Source organism: Diceros bicornis, chromosome 5 (assembly GCF_020826845.1).
Source record: "Diceros bicornis minor isolate mBicDic1 chromosome 5, mDicBic1.mat.cur, whole genome shotgun sequence".
NCBI lineage: Eukaryota > Metazoa > Chordata > Mammalia > Perissodactyla > Rhinocerotidae > Diceros > Diceros bicornis.
Genome location: NC_080744.1, coordinates 66,873,425 through 66,894,776, shown reverse-complemented (window position 1 = coordinate 66,894,776; position 21,352 = coordinate 66,873,425). Strand labels below are relative to the sequence as shown.

The following is a 21,352-nucleotide window of genomic DNA, read 5'->3' as shown; positions in this document are numbered from 1 at the left end:
GGAGAGGGTACCACAAAGTAGGACGAGCTTAGCAGGGTCAGTTACCACAAAGCGATCGCCTTGGACAGGGGAGGAAAAGCACCTGCCGATCTTAGCAAGAACAAGATCTTGCTCGGTGAGGGTGAGTTCAGCAATGCAATGACAGCCGAAACCAGGTTATAAGGTTTGAGGAGTCAGCGGGAAGCGAGGAAGTGGAAGCAGCCAGCGTAGAAGACTCTTTTGAGAAGCTTGCCTCAGCTGGGGAGATTACAGTGGGCAGGAAGATGACAGAAATGTCCTCAGACATAGCTCCCCCAGGGTGAGCCCCACCACTGTCAAGCCACAGAGGCACATGTGTCACATCCTCGTTCTGAAATGGACTTTCCTGGGAGACTCAGGTATGGACTCTCTGTAACCCTTTTATCTGGGGACTTTCTCATGAAAAGTTTGCCTATGGTGCCATTCACTCATCCCATCTTTGTGTTCAGAGAATTTCCCTAAGCCCCAAACATCAATAATAAGAGCTAATGTTTACTGAGCATCTACTAAGCCCTGTGCTGGACACGTTACACGGACTGTTTTACTTAGTCCTCAAGACAACTCTCAGGAAGGTACTTACAGAGAGGGGAAACTGATGCTTAGTAAGAAAGTGAGTCACAGGGTTAGTGGAAAAGCTAGCATGTGAGCCAGACCCTTCCAACTGCAGCGGCTAAGTGCTAGCTTCTCTATCATCTCTGCCGTCTCTCTCTGAAGCATGGACATGCTCACCCTGGCCCTGGTGCTGCCTCCCTGGTGCCAGGACCCACTCCTTCTGAGAAGTCAGCTTGCAGATTGAGTCTTTGTTCCCTCCTGACGTGCATGCCAATCTCAGTCCTGCACAATCAGCCACATGGATTGCAGGCCAATAAAAACAGCTACCATTTTTCCAGTTCCTGCTTCCCCTGCCCTCATCTTGGGCGCTATATTTGGTGCTTCTTGCTCCTTAGCTCATTCCATCCTCAAGACAACCTTATGTACTCACTATTCTTTTACCTATTTTACAGACAAGGAACCTCAAATTCAGAGAGGGCAAGTAACTTGCCCAAGATCACACAGCTGGCGAATGGCAGAGCTTAGGACCCAAATCCAATTCTGCCTGATGCAATAACCTCCCAAATACCCCTCCACCCAGGGCCACAGGGCAGCAGTTCCCAATCCTCTGGCTTCAGGACCTTTGGACATCCCACCCCATCTGGGTACCCAGTCATTTAGTCAATCATCTGCTCATTTAGCATTCCCTGAGTGTATGCGTCAGGTTCCTATTGGCTGCATGAGACAGAAACCCAACGAAACAAGTTGGAGCAATAAAGGATTTTATTGGCTCGTATAGATGAGTGGGATGTTGTTGTAGCTCCCAGGACTGAAAGAAGGGCTACAGGAACCAAGGCCATGAGAGCCCACATTGGGACTCAGTGTTGCTAGCATGCTCTCTAAATTCCTCTCCCCTCTCTTGCCTTGTTTGGCTCCTACATTTAGTGGGAAAGATGCCTTGTCCGCAGCCTCGTGCCCATAGCATCCAGCTTTGTGCCCCAGTAGGAAGAAGGCTTCCTCCTCCCAGCATCACATATCAGTCCCAGGGAAAGAGTCTGATTGGTCCTGCTTAGGTAGTGTGCCCACTCCTTGGGCCAATCACTGTTGCTGGAGGGTGGGGTTCTATGATTGGCACAGTCTGGGTCACATGCCTACCTACTGGCAACGGGGTAGGGATGGGGTGGGAGTAGTGGGCACTGTAAATGACAATCCATCAGGACTATGTGACAACAGAGAGGAATTTCCCAAAGGAAAGGGATACGAGAAGTGGGATGATAGAAACCAGCTAAAGAGGTAAAAGTTACTAGCTATCACAGTCCACTATGCTGGTCCATGTGAGAGACAGGGGCAGACACAACACAGACACCATCCTGGGGCATTCACAGCCTCACGAGGAAACAAAGCTAACAGTCACGAAGCCATTAACAAGAGCTGACAGCAGCTACCATCTATGGAGCACCTACCAGGTGCCAAGCATTAGGCCAAGTCCTTCCATGGGCATTATCTGATTCCATGCTCACAAGGACCCTAGAAAGCAGGTACTATTATCATCCCTATTTTTCTGAATCAAAGAGACAGTAGAAAACAACCTTTTGTTTTGTTTTGTTTTGGCAAGACAGCCAATACAGGAAAAAATAAAAATGTTTATGGGCTCCTTATCCCTGCTCAGGGAGGTTAAGTGACTTGCCCAAGGTCACACAACTAGCGCATTCAATGAACATCCTGGGAAACATTTGGTTAAGAGCCAAAAGAGTGCTTCTGTTTCTCCCTGTTAACTGAAGGACTAGGGAGGGCTGTCTGGAGGTGGAGGTGGATCTAAGCAGAGATCTGAAGGATGGGACATCTGGGCAGGTGGCCAGGGATCCTGGGAGGAGGAGAAGATGGGTCATTCTCCAAACACTAAGGAAGATGAGCCTGAGCACCACCCAGAACCTATCTATTCCCTCTTGCCTGTGGCAGCCCTCTGGAGATTTACAATCAGAGACCCCTTCTCTTAAGTGTCCTCTTCTCCAGCCTGCCCTGACCAGCCTAACCCTTCTTCATAGGACATATATGCCAGTCCCCTCCCCTCCTCCATCCTGACTGCCCTCCTGTGGACACACCCAGTGAATTGGGGTTCTAGACATAGTTTGATCCACAGAGACGACAGTAGAAATGTCACCTCCCGTTTTCTAAACACTGCACTTTTACTAATGAGACCCAAGATCAACTAAGTATTAAGCAGTCACATCCCATCCTCTCAAACCAAGTTCACTGTTTCCTAACACTCCTAGTTCAAACACATGTTCCCTATCCTGGACGTGGGCAGATGGTTCCATGGACCTAAGACAAGAAACTTATTTTATTTTCTCAGGCTCAGCCCATTTTTGATCTTGGTTATCCCTTAGCATCATAGCTTCCACGAAAGTGATTGATGGGACTGGATGATTCCACTTATATGAAGTACCTAGAGTAGTCAAACTCATAGAGACAGAAAGTAGGGTGGTGGTTGCCAGGGGCTCGGGGGCGGGAGGGATAGGCAGTTATTGTTTAATGGGAACAGAATATCAATTTTTCAAGATGAAAAGAGTTCTAGAGATGGATGGTGGTGATGGCTGAACAAAAATGTGAATGCACTTAATGCAACTAAACCGCACACTTAAAAGTGGTTAAGATGATAAATTTTATGTGTATTTTACCATAATTTTTTAAAAAGTGATTTGTGAGCCCTCTGGATTCACCTCCTCAGGAGAACATCTCCCCCTCCCCAGGCAGCTGAATTCGCACCCTCACAGCTTCTGGAGGACCCAGTGCCTCCAGAAGCGCCCTGTGAACACACTCTAAGACAACTAGAGGGCCGGCCCCGTGGCTTAGCAGTTGAGTGCGCGCGCTCCGCTGCTGGTGGCCTGGGTTTGGATCCCAAGCACGCACCGGTGCACTGCTCCTCTGGCCATGCTGAGGCCGCATCCCACGTACAGCAACTAGAAGGATGTGCAACTATGACATACAACTATCTACTGGGGCTTTGGGGGAAAAAAAAATGGAGGAGGATTGGCAATAGATGTTAGTTCAGAGCCGGTCCTCCTCAGCAAAAAGAGGAGGATTAGCATGGATGTTAGCTCAGGGCTGATCTTCCTCACAAAAAAAAAAAAAAAGACAACTAGAACCAGTGAAACCATCAGTACCCATAACACATCACTGTCCCTGGAATTCAAGGTCCCCGTGGGCCAGCCTCAATCCACCATCCAGCCCCATCTCCCTTGACTCCTCCTCCTCTAGTTCAAGATCTCTACTCCATTGTCACCTAAATGTTTGACAATGTCACCTATACTCACTAGCTCCTATTCCTCACCAACCACTCAGCCCTCAACTTCTGACCATTTGGCTCCTGCCATCTTCCTCCCCCTCTCCCAAAAAACCTGTGAGTTCCACATCACCAGTGGCCTCCTAAGTACCGAGGCCAATGGACACTTTCCATTCCTTCTCTCACAGCCACTCTCTGCAGGCTTTGACACTGTTGAGCACATCCTTCCTCCAAACCCTCGCCTCCCGGGCCTGCATGACACTCCACTCTCTTGGTTCTTCTCCTGCCTCCCTGACGGCTCCTGCCCCATCTCACTCAGGGATTCTTCTCCAAGGTTCCAGCCTGGACCTACTGCTTTCATTACTAGTCCACATAGTCTTCCTGCTTAATCTCATCACATCTAGTGATGATTCAAAAAAAAAAAAAAATCCTCCCAAGGCAAGGCATAGATCCACATACTCACCTGTCTTCAGGATTTCTCCACCTGTCCCAAAATGAACTGCTTGTCTTCACCCTGACCCGCTATTCCCCTCTGTTCCCTAACTTATCTGGTGGCACAACCATCTACCCAGTCTCCCAAGCTACAAACCAGGGGTGTCCTGAACTCCTCCTCCCCCCTCCCTCTCCAAGTTCAACCAGTCTCTAAGTCCTGCAACCTTCTCCTATAATTACTTCTCAAAGCATCCCTTGTCTCCATCCCTGATGCCGCTCAGACCCCTCCTCTCTCAGCTGGATTCTTGTAACAGCCTCCTAACTGGTCTCCTCCTTGTGGCCTCACCCTGAGGTCCACCATCCATAATGCCCCAGAGGGGTCACCTGAGAAGGCAAGCAGGACTAGGTTCCTCCTCAACATCACCATTCCCCTCCGCCCCAGGAGAAACCCAAGCTCCTAACCAGGGCCTCCAAGTCTCTTCAGGACCTGGTCTTCCTCTAGGCCACTTTCCACAGAGCTGTCAAAACGGTGTCTCTGAAAGGCCACAGTTGGCTCCAACTCCCCCTCCCCTCCCTTCTGCTTCTGAGCCTCTGCTCTCAGCCTCCTCCCTGCCTGGAATGCTGACCCCTCCTCCCCACACTGACAGTCACCGGGGTAACTCCCCCTCCTCTTTGGAGATTCAGCTCAGGGGTTGCCCCCCAGGACAGCCTGCCAGCCTCTGGCCTGGGTTGCTCCCACCCTCCCTGCTCCCTTACCGTTGCTTCTAGAACTTGCCTTTGTCCTGCATTTACCCCTCCTCGGTTTACTCAGGAGTGTCCCCCCACGAACTGTGAGCTTCCTGAAATGGTGCCTTTCCTTCCTGTGACCTCAGAGTCTAGCATGGGATCTGGTACACAGAAGGTGCTGAATAAATGTTGAGTAAATGGGTGAATAACTGAACGAAATGCAGAGGAGCCTCCAACTCCCAGCCCCGCCCAGCCCAGAGCTTGGCATGTGGTAGTCACAGTAAAGGTGGTCTGTATTCTATTTTCTGAATGAATCTGATTTAAGGCAATGTCTGGGGCAGTTTGAGGTATGATGGGGGAAGGGGAGGGTCTGGATGCGGAAAATGACCAAAAGGGAAGCTTTGGGGTGCACCGCAGTGGGGGAAGGGGCAACGGGAGTGTCTGGAAAGATGGGAAGGAACTACGTCCCTAGCCCGCCGCCCCTCCGCGCCCCGAGATGAGCCGGAGTCCGGCCGGGCTAACCCGCCTCCAGCCCCGCCAGCGTAGGACCCTCCCCTGTCACCCGGGTGGCGAGACCCCCCGGCTCGCGCGCTCGGCGCTCTGCGCTGGGAGGCGTGTGTGTCGCTTTAAAAGCTCCCTCCCGGCGCGCGGGGCCGGCCCCTTCGCTGACAGCGCCGAGGCGAGCGGAGCCGAGCGAGCCGGGCGGCCTTGGAAGGAGCCAGCGCCCGCCCGGGCGGCCAGTCCCGCAGGGGGCGGCGGGGCGGCGGGGCGGCGGGGCGGGCCGGGGGCGGCCGGGAGGCGGGCGGCGCGGCGCTCGGAGAGCGGGCCCGGGCTAGCGGAGCCCGGCGGGGCAGGGCAAGGCGAGGCGGCGGAGGGAGGCCCAGCCCCGACCCGGCGCCCGGTGGCCCCACCGGCACGAGCCGGCGCCGGGTGTTGGTGAGGCGGCGAGCCGCGAGTGAGCGGGCGGGAGGCGGCGGGCGCCGAGCGGAGGCTGTGAGCCCCGTGCGCCCCGGGCCCGCCGCGCGCCCCCTCCGCGCGCCGCCCCTCGCCGCGCCTCCTCCCTCGCTTTTCTCGCCTCCTCGCCTCCGCCGGGCGCCGCTCCCGCTCGCGCCGGGCCGCCGAACCCAGCCGGGCCGGGCCCCCTGCCTCGCGCGCTCCCGGCCGGGCCAGGCGGGGACCGGGTCCCCGCGGCCGACACCGCCCCTCCCCCAGGGGCCCGGCGGATTCCGGACCTGTCCGCCCGTGAACTGAGCGGTGGGAGCGTCCTCGCCCCAGCGGCCCGCGGGGTTGGGCTGAGTGGACCCTCGCGGCCGGTCCGGACGCCGCGGGTGCCGGAGCGCGGACGTCCTGGGTCCGGGCTGAGCGCGTCCCGGGCGCCCAGCGGTGCCAGCTCACTCCGGGCAGGGCAGGGCAGACCCCGGCGGAGCACGCAGCCGACGGATCTGGACTGGACAGAGCGAACTCCGGACGGTGCCGAGCCCGGGGGATGCCGGGCGTGGGCTGAGGGGATCCCGGCGCCCTCCAATCCGTTCGACTTTGGCTCATGCGCTGGGACCGGCCCGGCGTTGCCTTGGTCGCCCTGCGCCCGGGTCACCTGTGGCCTTGGAGCCCCGGGCCCATCGGACCCTCGCTCATTCCCCACCAGGAGCCCGGCGGAGGTTAGGGGAGATTTTTCCTGCCCTCTTCCTTGGAGCGCGGAAGCCCCGCCACCTCCCACCGCCCAGATGTCTCCCGTGGCGGCTCTGAGGACCTCCCTGAGGCCAGGGGCCAAAGGGTCCAGAGAGAGAAGCCCGCCCTAGGGAGCCTTGGGGGCCCCCCAACCTCGTCTTGGGGCTTGGCCCCCGACCCTGCTTGGAAGGAAGGCCGGTGCCCCCACCCTCGCTCGGTGAGTCCGGGAGCCGAGCGGGGGAGCCGAGCGGGGGTTCTGAGGGAAGGCGGGGTTGGGGAAGGGAGGGTCCACTGGGAACGAGGGCACCCTGGGGGCACTAGGAGGGAGGACAGATGACTGGAGAGGCCCTCTGGTAAACTAGCGGGCCAGGCCTGGTTGGGGACTGGGGGTTGGGAGAAGCTGGGGCAGAGTGCCCCACCGCAGGCTGAGGACTTCTGCCTCTAAAGCAGGGGCTCCCTCTGTTCCTTCTAGAGGAGGGGCTGTGCTGTAGACCATCTGCCTCCACCACCCCTCCCCACAAATTAAAAAATAAATCCCCAGCGATGAAGGGTGCAGACTGGGGAAAGGAGGGAGGCAGCAGCATTGCCGGCTGGTGCTGCAGCCTGGGAGGGCTGACGCCAGGCTCGCTCTCTCTGCAGGGGGCTGCCCTCCTCCAATCCAGCTCAGCTTCCCAGAGCTGCCCACATCTGGAGCCCCCTCCACTTCTGGAAGACCCCAGCCACCATCCCTCTGCAGGTGTCAGTTTTATCCAGAGATCTCTGCCTTTGCCACTGCCTAGGAGCTGTGAGGGGATTACAGCCGTCTTCCCCCCATCCCAAGGGCATCTCTTACCCTTAGTCCCTGCAGAGTCATCCCCCTGCCTCTGTGTTCAGACTCAGCCAGAGATCAGCTCAGCACACCCACAGGCACTTCCAGTCCTGGAGGCCACTCCTGAGACCCAAGGCCCCTCCCCCTGCCCTCCTGTGTCCTCACCTTGACCCCCTCTGACAGATTCTATCTCCCTCTGGGTGTCCCATTCCCCACCCAGAGGCAGAGGAGGCAGGGTGGCAGGGTGCAGGGGCTGGGTGAGGGCCACCCAGGGCCAGGGTGGGCTGGGGGGCCGTTAAGATGAGGAGCTCTGCCTGGCCGTGGGGGGCTCCGTGGAGGCAGACGCACTGTGTGCCCGGCTGGGGGGAGTATGGGCAGGCCTGCAGCCACGTGGTGAAGGATGAACATTCGGGGCACCCCGGACCTCGGGCAGCCCAGTGATGACCCCAGCAGTGGTGGCGAGCGGGAGCGAATTCGACAGCGCATGAAGATGGTCATCGGGCAGCTCGAGGGCATCCTGCGGGAGCTCAAGGAGGTGGCCAAGGAGCTAAGGGAGGTGAGTGAGGCGCCAGACAGATGCTTAACCAGTTTTCCTAGGTTTGGCACAAAAACGTACACACACATATGTGTTTAAGTGTGTGTGTGCACACAAAGCTGTGTGCACGTGTGTCACTCTGCTGGGGACCTCCTTCTCCTGCTTCTCCTTTCTCCAAATCGGCTTTACTAAAAATCTCACCATACCCCAGGGCTGGTGGGGCCTCGGTGTTGCAGAGACTGCTTGGGCAGCATATCGTGGGCCATGGCTCTGTAGTTAGCACTCAGGGCTGCCGAGGTGGCCACTAAGGACTGAATCCCACCACAGCCACTTAGTGGGAGACAGTCTTCTGGAGCCCAACCTGATCTTTGACCCCACCATCTGCCTCCCAGACTTGGACCTGGTCACAAAGGACCCTGGGAGAGTGTGGATGGCTCTACTGAGGCCGTCCCCACTGCTTGAGGCCCAGGTCAGAGATCCCCAGAGATTCCCCAGAGATCACACAGAAACTCAGAACGCTTGAGCCCGGAAAAATTAAAGCCAGCTGTGCCCTCCCTGCCCTGAGGTGGGAATGGGTCTGGGGCCTGCTAGTGGGTGTCGGAGTTCCTCTGTACATTGGCAGGGGCAGGAATCTCCTCTAAACGGATGCCTTCCTGTCCCACAGTTCCTAATGTTTTTTTGCCAAGGCTGGAAAGTCCTGGGATGTGTGTCCCTCTCTGTCTCTCTAAGTGGAGCCCGGTTTAATTACTGCTTCCCACATCGCTGGGGTAATGAGGTACACATGTCCTCAGCCCTGCCCCCTGGGCTGTGTTCGAGCCCAAAATGCATGACCAGCGTTCTGAGCCACTGGCCTGAATTTGCCCGCTGGGTGCCATTACACCAGCCAGGTGGGCTTTAGGCAAATTTCAACTCCTTGTAACCAGGGCCCCTGCAGAGACGGCTAGGAGAGTGATTGAACTGGAGTTATGAGCTTGCGCTCTCCCCAGCCAGCTGTGCGGGGCAGATGGGGCTCTAGGTGGATGGAGAGGGGTAATGGTGGGTACCAGCTCCAGACTGGCGAAGTAGCCTTCTAGCCTGGCCTGAGAGCCAAGGAGCAGGGCGTGTTGGAAAGGAGCTTTGTCCAGAGTGGAGGGGGTTGAGATTCTGGGACAGGAGCTGAGGTTGGGCAGGCAGCCCCTCTGCCCTGAGTCAGCCTCATGGAGCCTGCCAGGACGTCCTTTCTCAGGAGGCAGAAATAGTTGTTTCTTCAGGTAGAGAGAGGTGGTGCTTCTGCTCGTGGACTGGGCTGGTCAGGGTCTGGGCTGAACATCTCTGGGGAATACAGTTTGGAGGTCAAAGGCCAGATGCCCCTGAGCAACCCCTCCTCCCCCAACCTCATTGGTCCAAAGGACTACTATCCCCACTTCATCCCTCCCCCTCCCCCATCTTATTTCAGCTGCTCTGTGGTTCCATTGGGCCAAGGGAACTGTCCACACCCTCAGTCTTGGGCATGGCATGGGACCTATGCCCAGCAGGCCTGCCCAGAAAAAGCCAGGATTGACTCTAAAGCTGGGAGTCAGCTTTCACACAGCACAGGGCCTACTCCCAACTGAGCATCTTCCAGGCATGTGCCTCCCTTCCCCTCCCCCAGCATAGCCCTCCAGAGCTTGAAGGCATCTCACACGTCATCCAGACCAGCCCTGTCCATTTACTGTTGGGGAAACTGAGGCTCAGAGAGGGATAGGGGCTTGTTCAAAGTCACACAGCCTATCAGTGGCAGAACTAAGCCTAGAACTCCGGTTTTTGATGCCTATTCTGGGGCTTGAGCAGGTGGGCTAACAGGTGACCTTTCTGCATTTTGACAGGGGCTTTCTAGAGATGATATCTTGTGTTCATGTTGTGATGCTCTGAGGGGGTGCCCTTTAGGGGATAAGGCGGGGAGATCAGAAGCACTAGGACTCATTTGCAGATCTTTTAGATGTTCCCTCTCTCCCTTCTCACCACACACCCCGCCCCCCCACTCCTATGTCTTGAACAGCAGAGCTTCAGGTTCACAGGCTGTGCAGCCCAGAGGCCTAAGCCAGGACAGAGAAAGATGAGTCCCCTCCCCCCACACACCCTGTAGGCCATGTGCCTCCACCCAAGACTTTGGCAGGTTGCTACGGCAACCAGAGTCTACCCCGTATGCCACCGCCTGCCCGCTGCCAATGGCACCCAGCTGGGAGGAGGGGCCTCAGAGCTCCGCCATCCCCCAGGCAGGGTCTGGACATGGGCTGATGGGCAGAGAGGAGTGTTGGGGAAGGCAGGTGAGGCTCTGGGAGGCCCAGGCAGAAGAGGAGATGCCATAACTGATTTCCTGTGGGATGGGATTTGTCAGGAATGGGGTTACCAATTAGGGGTACCAGGCCCTGGTTTGGGGTAAAGGGTTGCAGCCCCCTTGCTCCCTGGAACCTGTGATCTTGCCTCTTAGTCCTCCAAGAGGGCTGTAAAGCTGGATCTACCTGGCTCTCCTTCTCAGCCACTTCATGTGGCATTTTTCCATCGGGGGCATGGGTAGACCCAAGGTCGAGAGGGTGGCACACACTTGTTACCTCATCATCCCCCGCTCCCCAGACAGCACCAGCTCAGGGCTCACCAGCTGGGTTCTCCATCTCAGGAGGGCAAAGCACTTAGATGTGAAGACAAGGCATGCAAGACTGCCGGGGAACAGCACAGGATGCTTGAGGAAGGAACAAGGCCAGCAGAGAGGAAGGGCTTAGCTGTATCCCCCTCTGCCGTCCTCCTCCATCTGCTGCTCCCTTCCCCAGCCCCAGACCACTGCTTATGGCAGACCCTCCTCATCCTCTGGAGCACACAGCCTGAAATTCACAGAAAGATGAGAGACACTATAGCACTTCCTCCCCAGGCCCCTGAGCCTCAGTCTGTTCATCTCTGAAATGGGGATGGTGATCATTTGCACCTCAGAGTGATCTTACAAGGATTTATCGTGGGCTTGGCATGCAGTAGGGGGGCCAAAACCTCTTGCACCCCTAAAGGATTTGGAGCCCCCTCTCCCGTACCTCCCCCACCCTCCCAAACCCCTGCTGCAGCTCTGTCACTGGCTCCCCAGGTGATAAGGAGCAAGTTCTGTCCCCTGGGTGGGGAAAGTAGTTTAATGGACTAAGTGAAGTGAAGATGTAAAAGTGCTTTGAAAGCTCAAATTGTGCTGCAGAGAGATACCAGCAATTAGCCCTCATCTCTCCTAGGTTCCCCAGTACTCTAGGGTGCCAGCCCAATCCCAGCAGGCTCTCTAAGCTGCTCAAAAGTTTGTGGATCTTAATTTAGAGATGCAGCACAGCCCAGGGGCTAAGAGCATGGGTTCTGCAGCTGGATGTCTCTGGTTCAAATCCAAGCTCCACCCCCTTCTTAGCTGTGTGAACTTGGGAAAGTTACTTTACCTTTCTGTGCTTCTGTTTTCCCATCTGTAAAATGAAGATACTGAATTTTATGCCTTCCCCCCGCCCCGAGCCCCAGGGTTGTAAGAATTAAATGCGATAGTATATATAAAGTACTTAGCACAGTGATGGGCACAAAACTAGCTCTATACCTGTTAGAGATTACTAATGAACTATCCTAGCACTGGCATGCTCCTCACTCCATGTGTGGTCTTGTTCATTTGGAGTCACGTCAGCTCCGTAGCCATACTCAGGGAGGTCAGAGCCAGGACCAACACCCTTTCGTTTCTCCTGCAGCAGGCAGTCCCACCCTCTGCCAGCCAGGAAAGGGGATAGAGAGTGACAGTGATGGGGCTGGGAAGGCGGTCTCCAATAAGATGGATTTTGAACAGAGACCCAAAGGAAGTGAGGGTAGAAGTCAAATGGATATCTAGGAGAAGAGCCTTCTAGGCAGTGGGGGCAGCCAGTGCCAAGGTCCTGAGGAGGAAGTGTGCTCGTCATGTTCAGGATCAGTGAGGAAGCCGGTACAGCTGGACTGGAGTGAACCAGGAGGAGAAAAGCAGGAAGAAAGGTCGGAGAGGGAGGAGGGAGTCAGAGTACATAGAGCCTTGCAGCCAGGGTATGGAATCTGGATTTGTCCTCAGTGAGAACTCCACACGCCCTCTAGGAATCTCCTGGTTGTGTGAGAGGGTGGGAATCTGCCTCCCCCCTGCTCTCCCTGTTCCCCACCAACCGGGACCCCCAAAGGCAGGCATAAGGGCCCTCGTCCTTGGCCCCCCCAGATGCTGAGCTCACCTTGAGCAGGTACTTGACCTCCCCCTCCCCCTTGGTTATCACCTCCCCAAGATGTGGCTCAGCATGGGAGCTCAAAACTGATCCTTGCGTTCACCACTGGTGTCCCCAGGTCATCACTGACTCTTGGGTAGGACAGAACTTAAGGGCACAGTCACCCACCTTGGCCTGAACACCTCAGGAGGATGAAGGGGTGGGCACCCTTCTGCAGCCTGGGGTGGTGGTGGAGGATTTTCTTGGGGAGGAGGCCCGGAGGCAATTGTGCAGTCCCGTCAGCAAGGTGCTGCATATGAGGTGGCAAGGAAAGCCACGGGCCATGCAGGCATGAGATAAATGTGGCCCAGCCAGGAAGCAGCTGGAGCAGGAGAGGCTGGGGACCACGGAGCTGTGCCAAAGTGGGTCAGCTCCATCACCCGCAGCTCAGCAAGAATTGTGCGGATTTTTTCTTATTATTTTTTTTTTCTTGCCTTCCTTTCCTCCCTTTTCCCTTTGCGTTCTCCTCCTCCGGACAGATTTACGAAGCTCCTAGCCAATTAGGCCAGATTGCAGGATGTGAGTCATGAATCATGGTCAACTCACTCCCCCCTCCCCAACTCCACAGCCCCCCAAGAAGACAATAAATAACGTAATCAAAGAATTAAAAAATAATCAGTGGTCATAAATAATGCAGATGCCCCAGTTATGCAACCAGCTGCCCGGGGAGCTGGGAAGGAGGGAGCCGCTTGTCAAGTGAGGTGAAGGGGCCAGAGGTGATGGGCAGGACGGGAGATACCGGTTCTGGGACTCCTGGATCCACAGTCCTGGCTCTGGGGCCTTAGGTAACACAGACGTGCTTTCCTTGGAGTGGGGACTCAGCCAGGGCTGGAGGGAGGGCTGGGGCAGCCAATAGCAGGGTGTCCAGGACCATAGAACTCTTTCTCAGAGAAGAAGCCCCCAGCAGTTTTTATTAAGCTCCCTGTCTCAGCTCCTCCACTCATTCAATGGCTGTATTTGTGAAGAGTGTGCGAAACTCGGGATGCAATGGTGGGCCTTCAGACCTTGTCCCACTGTCCAGTAGGGAGACAGACATCCATCACGTTATAACATATACACACACACAGTTGTAGCAGGGGTGATAAATACTGGAAGATATTTCAAGAAGAGGGGCAGGGTGCTTTGAGAGCCTTTCGTAGGGAGTCTGTCCTCATCTGGGGATCAGGGAAGGCTTCCTGATGGAGTGAGATGCAGTGAGCAGGAAAGGAGGGAGGCGTTCAGGTGAGCCCAGAGGCAGAAGTGAGCTCGGTGGAGTGTGAAGCGCTGGTGAGGGGGCAGGCCTGGCAGGGTGGAGGCTGCTTGCTGGAGAGCAAAGGGCCCCTGGTCAGATTCAGTGGGGTTGTGCTTGAAGGGCTCAGGAATTTGGGGAGCAGGGAAGTGCTGGAAGCAGAGGGGGTCGTGATCCTGTTGGTGATTAGGAAGTTCCCTGGATGCAGGGTGCCACAGGAGCGGGAAGGAAGCTGCTGTCAGGGGGAAGACTAGATGGGTGCAGTTGTTCAGGCCAGGGGAGCTGAGGCTGTGACCAGGACAGAGGTTAGGGACACCCTTGGGACAAGGCCTGGGACCCCCGGCAGGTTCTGTCACAGCCCTCAGCCCTGCCCTTCCTCTCTAGTGTTCCCTCTTGCCCCCTCTAGAGCAGGTAATTCTTGTTCTTAAAGTGCCAGGCCCAGGAGTAAGGACTCCTGATTTCTGGTCTCAGCTCAGCTCCTTCCAGTTTCTGGGCCTCAGTTTCCCCATCAGCAAGCACAATGAGAAGGGTGGACTCAAAAGTGTCTCCAGTCCCTTCTGGCTTTGAGGTTCTATGATTCTGTGATTTTTATGATTTCATTTCTCTCCCCATCTCTTTCCTTCTGTGTATATAATTATTTCCCTGCACTCCAAGACAATCCCAAATTACATGTAGGCAAAATGATTATTAAATCTCAGAGAAAAATCACAGATTTCAAGACATCCAATGCAGCAAGGCAGGTAGCATGGGGCCTGCCCCCACCTGCCCTCCCCACTGGCCCCGTGAAAGAGGCACCAGGGATGGGCAGTGGGGTTTGTGGACGGACCCAGGCCCTGCATACCATCTGGGTACCCTTGGCACATCACTTCCCTGTCTGATCCTCACTTATGTCATTCATCTAGTGGGTGTGACCTGTCCCACCTAATGGACTGGGCCAGATTTGCCTATAAGCCCCAGCCATTTGGCTTTTAGAACCTCCTCTGTCTGGAGATAGCCCTATGTTAGGGAACATAGGTTCCACCCATGTGCTGGGGTTTGAAAGGCCCAATATGTCCCATTATTCTGCCACAGGCACTGGAAATGTCCCTATCAGAGTGTCATTCCTTTGGTAAAGAACTGACTCCCATCAGCTCTTGGGCCTGGTGCTGGGGGCCTGGTCACGATTTAGCACCCGCTGGCACACAGTAGCATTGGTAGTCTGCGTTGTTCAACATGCTTTCCCTGCATCAGGTCATTAAATCCTCACAACAGCCCTATCAAGTAGGTACTACTAGAATTCTCTTTTGGTGAAGAACTTAAGCACAGAGAAGGTAACTTGGCTAAGGTGACACAGCCTGTAAGTGGTAAGGCCCAGGTTGGACCCCAGGTCTGACTCCAGAGCCCAGGTTCTTCAGTGCTTGGCTGTGCTGACTGCAGTTTAAAGTACGTTCACATCTGTTGAATCCCCGTCACTTGGTGAGTAGAGGACTGTCATCCCATTTTATAGGGGAGGAAACCAAGACATGGGGAGGGGAAGTTACCTGCCTCACGTCCCTTAGCCAAGACAGGGCAACCTGAGACCTGAACCCAGACCTCCCTCTCTCCCTCCCCTCCACACTCCCAGGATGGAACCAGAGAGGGCCATTCTACGGGAGGAGGGGGAGGACCGAATGTGAAGGCCACCTGAGCAGGTGGCCCACAAGGACTTCTTAGCTGGGGGAGTGTGTCTAGCCTGCAGGCTTTAGGGCTCCTGTGCACCCACGGTCATCCTCACAGGGCATTAGGAGCCCAGCTTCTGGGCATGCCCTGGCCTCATCCAACCCTGAGGTCACAGCCAAGTCATTTTACTCCAAATTCCCACTAGCATTGTCCCCGCTTACGCAGCAGCAGGCGCTCACAGCTGACTGGACTGGGGGAGTCTAATTGGGGGCCGTGGCTGCCCCCAAGGCACAGGGCCTCTCCTAAGGCAGGCAATGCCCTGAGGTGCTATTTCCTCACTGGCTTAAATCCCAGGACCCTAGGCCAGTGGTTCTCAAAGTATGTCCCCGGACCAGCAGCAGCAGCAGCAGCTAGAAGCTTGTTAGATATGCACCTTCTTGAGCCCCACCCTGGACCTACTGAAGGAGAAACTCCGGGGAGTGGCCAATGCACACTCCAGTTTGAGAGCCTCTACTCCAGGCCAGGGGTCCCACCTGCCCTCAGGTGGGCCTGGGTTGAGGAAGTGCTTCTGGGGGAGGCGAGCTTCTCTGAGGTAGGGGCAGTCATTCGGTGGGGGGGGGGCGAAGGGGGTGGAATAAGAAGGGGAGCCAGATTGGAGGGTGGGGCCCTATCCCCACTGCCTGCCCCAGCCCAGGAAGCACAGCAGCACCTCACAGCCATGTGCAGACATGTGGGGGAGTGGCGGAGGCTGGATCTCAGCTCCCCGTGACTGGTGCCTCAGGCCCAGCATCCATACACTCAGGAGATGATGCTCTCACGGGGGGAAAGCCTGACACACAGTAGGTGCTCAGAAATGGGAGATGCTGTCACTTTTATCACCAGTGCCCCACGGAGCCCTTTCACTGCCCCTCTCATTGTTCCTCATGAAGCTCTGGTGAGGTTGGCAGGGCTGGGATTATCACACCCACTTGGTGGCAAAGAAAGTTGAGGTCCAGAGAGGTTATGTGACTTACCCAAAGACACACAGAGCAACGTCTAAGCTGAGTCTAGAACCCCGGTGTCTTGACTCCCCCAGATCTTCTGCAAGCCTGGGCCAAGTGTTCCCTCCTGCCCTGGCCTGGAGCTGTGGAGAGTGGGCATCTCTAGGCATCAACACCCCAAAATAGCTTCTCATGTCGCTCCTGTAAACACAGAGTCCTAGAATCTCAGAGGTGGAAGGAACCTTGGGGATAAACTAGTTCACCCAACTCCCCGTTTACAGATTGAGAAACTGAGACCTAGAGAAGGAAAATGGCTGACCAGGTCACCTGCACCAGACGTCCTGACTCCTGATCAAGTAGACGTCCCGCTGACCCAGTCTCCTCCTGACTGAGCATCTTTGCCCTTGCTTTCCTCTTTCACTTTGGGGCACTCACCACCCCCACTCCTCCCTCAACATCTAGCACATCCCTGGACAGCAGTACCATCACCCTCGTTATCCAAGAGGGATTGGTTCCAGGACCCCCGCAGATGCCAAAATCTGAGGATGCTCCAGTCCCTTATATTAAATGACATAGTATTTGCATGTAACCTACGCACATCCACATGCTTTAAATCATCTCTGGATTACTTATAATACCTAATAGAATATAAATGCTATGTAAATAGTTGTTATACTGTATTATTTAGGGCATAATGACAAGAAAAAAGTCTGTACATGTTCAGTACAGATGCAACCTTCAGAGGCCTTTCTATCCACGGTTGGTTGAATCCACGGGTTCCCTGCATTCGGAGGGCCGTCTCTAGTCCTCAGGAAAGGTTTGTTGACTTAGGGACTTCATTAGTTAATAATTAATTGACTGCCCTGACCCCAGGTAAAGAACACTGGAGAGGCGCTGGGAGCTGGCTCCTGGGCTTGATGATTCACTGTGTGTGTCTTTGCTCTCCTCTCAGTACCTCCACTGGGTTTTGTTGCTATTTTGCTGTTTTTGTTTTTGGCTGAGTCTTCTCTCCGTCCTCTTGCTCTGTCCTCTCCCCATGTCTCTGCCTGGGTCTCCCTTTTCCCCCTCACTGTCTTCATCCCTGATTTACATGCTGGCAGTGGCCTAGGCACCTTGGGGTGTCCTGAGGCAGCGCTGGAGTGGAGTGGGCGGGGTGCAGTGACCTCTGCAGCTGAGCTGCCCCCCGAGTGCATTTAACAAGCAGCTCCGGGCCCAGGAAGGATGGCTTCCTTATTGCCTACCAAATCATGCTTGTGTCATTCCTTCTCCAACAAGCCAGGATTGATCTCCACTCATCAGGGGACAGGGAAGGAGGAAGGGAAGAGGCTCCAGGGTGTATGGGAGTGGGGAGGTGGAAGGGGAGAGTAACCTGGTGATCTTGTCCTGAAGGGCCGGTGGAGACCCATGGGGGACAGTTGCTGACCAGCTGCAGGGGTTGGTCCAGGATGCTGTAGAAAGCCTGGGCAGTCTTCCTCGTGGTCGCCCCATATCATTTCCTCTCGGAGGGTGGGTGGGCTGCTCATTTCTCCCCTGAGTGGACTTGCTGAAGTCCCTCAGCCCTCTTTAAATGGCCCCCTCTCGATCAAAGGAAGATCAAGCTCTGAGCGCTGCCCCCAGAACAGCAGCTGGCTTTAGGGGAGACAGGTGTGTGAAGGGGTGGGGTGCAGGGCTGGAAGGCAGTCTCCCCTCCCCTGGAAGGACTAAGGAATGAAAAACGGGGGAATGGCTGGAACAAGCTCTGTTCAGCCTGGTCCAGTTTGGGCCCTCAACAGGGCAAACAAACATGTGACCTCAAGTCCAGTCACCGTCCTGTAGGGTCAGCAGCCAGGTGGTCTAGCAGGGTGTGAGGGGGCACACTCACTCCTAGGTGAGGCTGGCCCCTCTCATTCTCTCCCCTTCCCTGGCAGGTGGTGAGCCAGATCGATAAGCTAACCTCAGACTTCGACTTTGAACTGGAGCCAGACGACTGGACCACGGCCACTGTGAGCAGCACCTCCAGCAGCGACAAGGCGGGCGTGGGCGGCCCCTTTGACCTGGGCCACCTGGACTTCATGACAGCCGACATCCTCTCGGACAGCTGGGAGTTCTGCTCCTTCCTGGACGTTTCCACGCCCTCGGACTCCGTGGACGGCCCCGAGTGCGCGCGGCCGGGGGCTGGCCCTGACTACCGGCTCATGAACGGCGGCCTGCCCATCCCCAACGGGCCGCGGGTGGAGACCCCCGACTCCTCCAGCGAGGAGGCCTTCAGCGCGGGCCCTGCCAGAGGCCCGCTGCCCCAGCGGACCCCGGGCACGCGGGAGAGGGTGCGCTTCAGCGACAAAGTGCTGTACCACGCTCTGTGCTGTGACGACGAGGAGGGCGACGGCGAGGCGGCGACGGCCGAGGAGAAGGCGGACCCGTCCCCGGAGCCTCCGCGCACGGAGGCCCACGCGGGCCCCCTCAAGCCCTCCCCCGAGCCCTACAAGCCCAGGCGCTCTCCGCTGGCCGGCCGCCGCTCAGGCCCCACCTTGGCCCCCGAGCAGACCCGCAGGGTCACGAGGAACAGCAGCACCCAGACGGTGTCGGACAAGAGCACGCAGACGGCGCTGCCCTACACGGCCGCCAGGCGGAAGGGCCGGGGGAAGAACTAGGGCGCGGGCCGGGGGCGGGGGGCACAGGGCTATAAATACATATATCTATATTTAACAAACGCAGTCATAATAAAATTTAAAAATGCGAAGGACCCACAGCTTTCGCGGAGCTCATCTCAGGCCAGGAGTTGCCCCCGCACCCCCAGGTCCCCGGAAGTGTGACCAGAACGGCCCTCCCCTCCTTCCCATTGCAGGCCTCCTCGAGGGGGCGTCCAGAGGTGTGTGCGTTAGGCGGGAAGGTCTAACCTGGGGGATTCATCAGCAGGAGGCAGGCTCTGGAGGGGCCGTGTCGAAAGGCAGGGCTGACAGTCGGTGTGATCTGGAGACTGCAAGACTGAGGGCCTGGGTGTGGCCTGGCTCCAGCGGGGCAGTTTCCCTTGCACCCCTATGCCTTCTACTCCTAGCAGACTTTGCCTCTCCTTCCCAAAGGCAAACTTACCTGGATATACACAGCCCTACCCCACCCCCTCCCTCTCAGGGTTGCCCAGGACACAGAGAAGGTGCAAGCTGCTCCCGTGGGTGGGCCTCCGTGCTGGGGAGTCCGGCTTCCACAGACCTTGGAGGACCAGGCTGGGCTGGGCAGGGGTTTGTCTGGAGACCCAGGACCACTCCCAATCCTTTCAGCTCCTGTGCTCAGCCTTGTCCTCTAGGAATCAGACTCAAGGCAAAGGCTCAGCCAGCCACTGGCTTGGCCCTGAGCATATCTGATGTCCATGTGAGAAATCAGACAGAAGCCCTGGTGGGGCTGTGAGCCAGGGCTGTAGACACGCTCTCGGCCCCCCTCACCAGGCAAGCAGCCCCGGAGACGAGTCCAATGGCCCTACTCTGCCCTGCTTCTCCACACCGGAACCTAAGCCCACCTTAGCAGGTCTTGAATGACACAACAGAGGCAAGATGGGAGCCTAGAGGTACCAGGGCTTCATCTGGGGCATGCCCTACACAGGGACAGCATCTGAATATCCTTGGGATTAGTAATCACAGTCATTGCTCACATTTATTGAGCAGGTCTCTACGCCACTACTATGCCGAGTATGTTTTATAGCACTATCTCATTTAATCATCACAATAACCTGACAAGATAGGGACTATTACTAGCCCCCTTTTTCAAATCAGAAGACTGAGGTTCAGAGAGGTTAAGTAACTGGCCCAAAGTCGCAGAATCTGTGCCGCCCTGCCCCCCCATGTGTGTGATTTCCGGGCTATACCTGGCTCTGCTATTTAGTAGCTGTGTGACCCTGGGCAAGTCTATTTGCCTCTCTGAGCCTATCTACCTCATCTGTAAAATGGGTCTGATAGTCTTCACCTACCTCACCGCGGGCTGTAGAGCTTCAACAAGATGGGGAACGTGAAAGCCCTTGGTAAGCACCAAGGCACTGGACATGCCTCATGGTCATGTGACCTCAACCCAGATTCCAGTGTTTGCCAGGTGGGTAGCCCTGAGTCGGAGCTGTCCCTGAGTCGCTGCTTCGCTTTGTCCCCCACAGCAGCTCAAGGTCGGGAGATCACTGCAACTGGATTCACACCCCTCGCTCAGAGCAGGGGGGCTGGTGGTGGTGGCACAGCAAGGACATCACTCCTCAGGGGCCTTCCTACTGCACATTTCAATTGAGGCCAAATGACAGCCCACCAGGGCCTGTGGGGAGGGTCTCTGCGCCTCACATGGGGGCCTAGCAGGGCCTGACCAGCAGCCTGGCAGCACCCACTCCCTGGCTGAGGGGCCAGAGGAGGTGTGTCCAGCCCCAGCAGTGGGCAGACAGACTGTGCAGGCCAGTCTGGAGCGGATGCTGGGGATGCTATCAGGATGGGCCGGGCCAAGCCTACGATGCATGCTCTGCAGTGTGGGGAGGTCCCCTTGGGCCTGGGCTGAGGTCAGAGCCCTAAAGAGCTAGCCAGGGTGCAGGCGCCAGATGGAAATCCAGAGGCACGGTGAGCAGTAGTTAGCTCTTCCCGGCCCAGGCCTGGGAGCCGGAGGTCTGAGCCCTCTATCAGCCCCAGGGCACTCTCAGGCAGTTGGTGCTGATCAGTGAGAGGACCCAGGCTCAGAGGATGAGTGCCAGGGGCTCCCCTGAGGGAGGGGCCAGCTGGGCTCTGCCCTATCTGACAGTAAGGAGGGGGCAGTCCAGGGCAGTCCCTACTCAGGTGTGGACACACCTCGCTCTGAGGAAAGACATCCTGTTCTACCTCCAAGACTTGTTTTTCCTCTCCAATGGCAAGATTGTTTTTAGACTTACGGCCTCTCATCTTTACAACAGTCGAGGGAAAAACCTATAGAAGAGGCGCAGCGCTAGGGATCTCTGAGAGAGCCAGTAAGGCATTGTCCTCGCCTGGGAGCCCCCACACCTGCCTCTGGCTCTGTGTGATTGCGTGTGGTCATGGCTAATGTCCGTCGGTTCTTCCCTGGTCTACCACCTGGCTACTTGCCCCAAACGGGCCAGGGGTGCAAGGGTGTCTGGAAGAGGGGAAGTGGTGTAGGTTCTGAAAGGCCCGTAAAGTACTTGGCTCCCCTCATAATTATGCCACACCCAGCCTGGGCCTCACTGACAGTGGGGTGGGATCCCTGTGGCTCTCTTATGACTTGGAACACAGAATGTGGCCACCTAGGGAAAACTGGGAGAACAGATTTAGGATAGCTCAGTA

General features: G+C 56.4%; 1 protein-coding gene across 1 annotated transcript; it reads left to right on the top strand.

Moving 5' to 3' along the window:
- Positions 1–6,301: 6,301 nt before the first annotated feature.
- INSYN1 (inhibitory synaptic factor 1) lies at positions 6,302–18,716 on the top strand. Its single transcript, XM_058540470.1, has 3 exons — positions 6,302–6,875; positions 7,298–8,022; positions 17,993–18,716. The coding sequence occupies exons 2-3, from the start codon at positions 7,867–7,869 to the stop codon at positions 18,713–18,715; spliced, it is 879 nt and encodes a 292-aa protein (XP_058396453.1). The 5' UTR covers positions 6,302–6,875; positions 7,298–7,866; the 3' UTR covers position 18,716.
- The last annotated feature ends 2,636 nt before the right edge of the window (positions 18,717–21,352 follow it).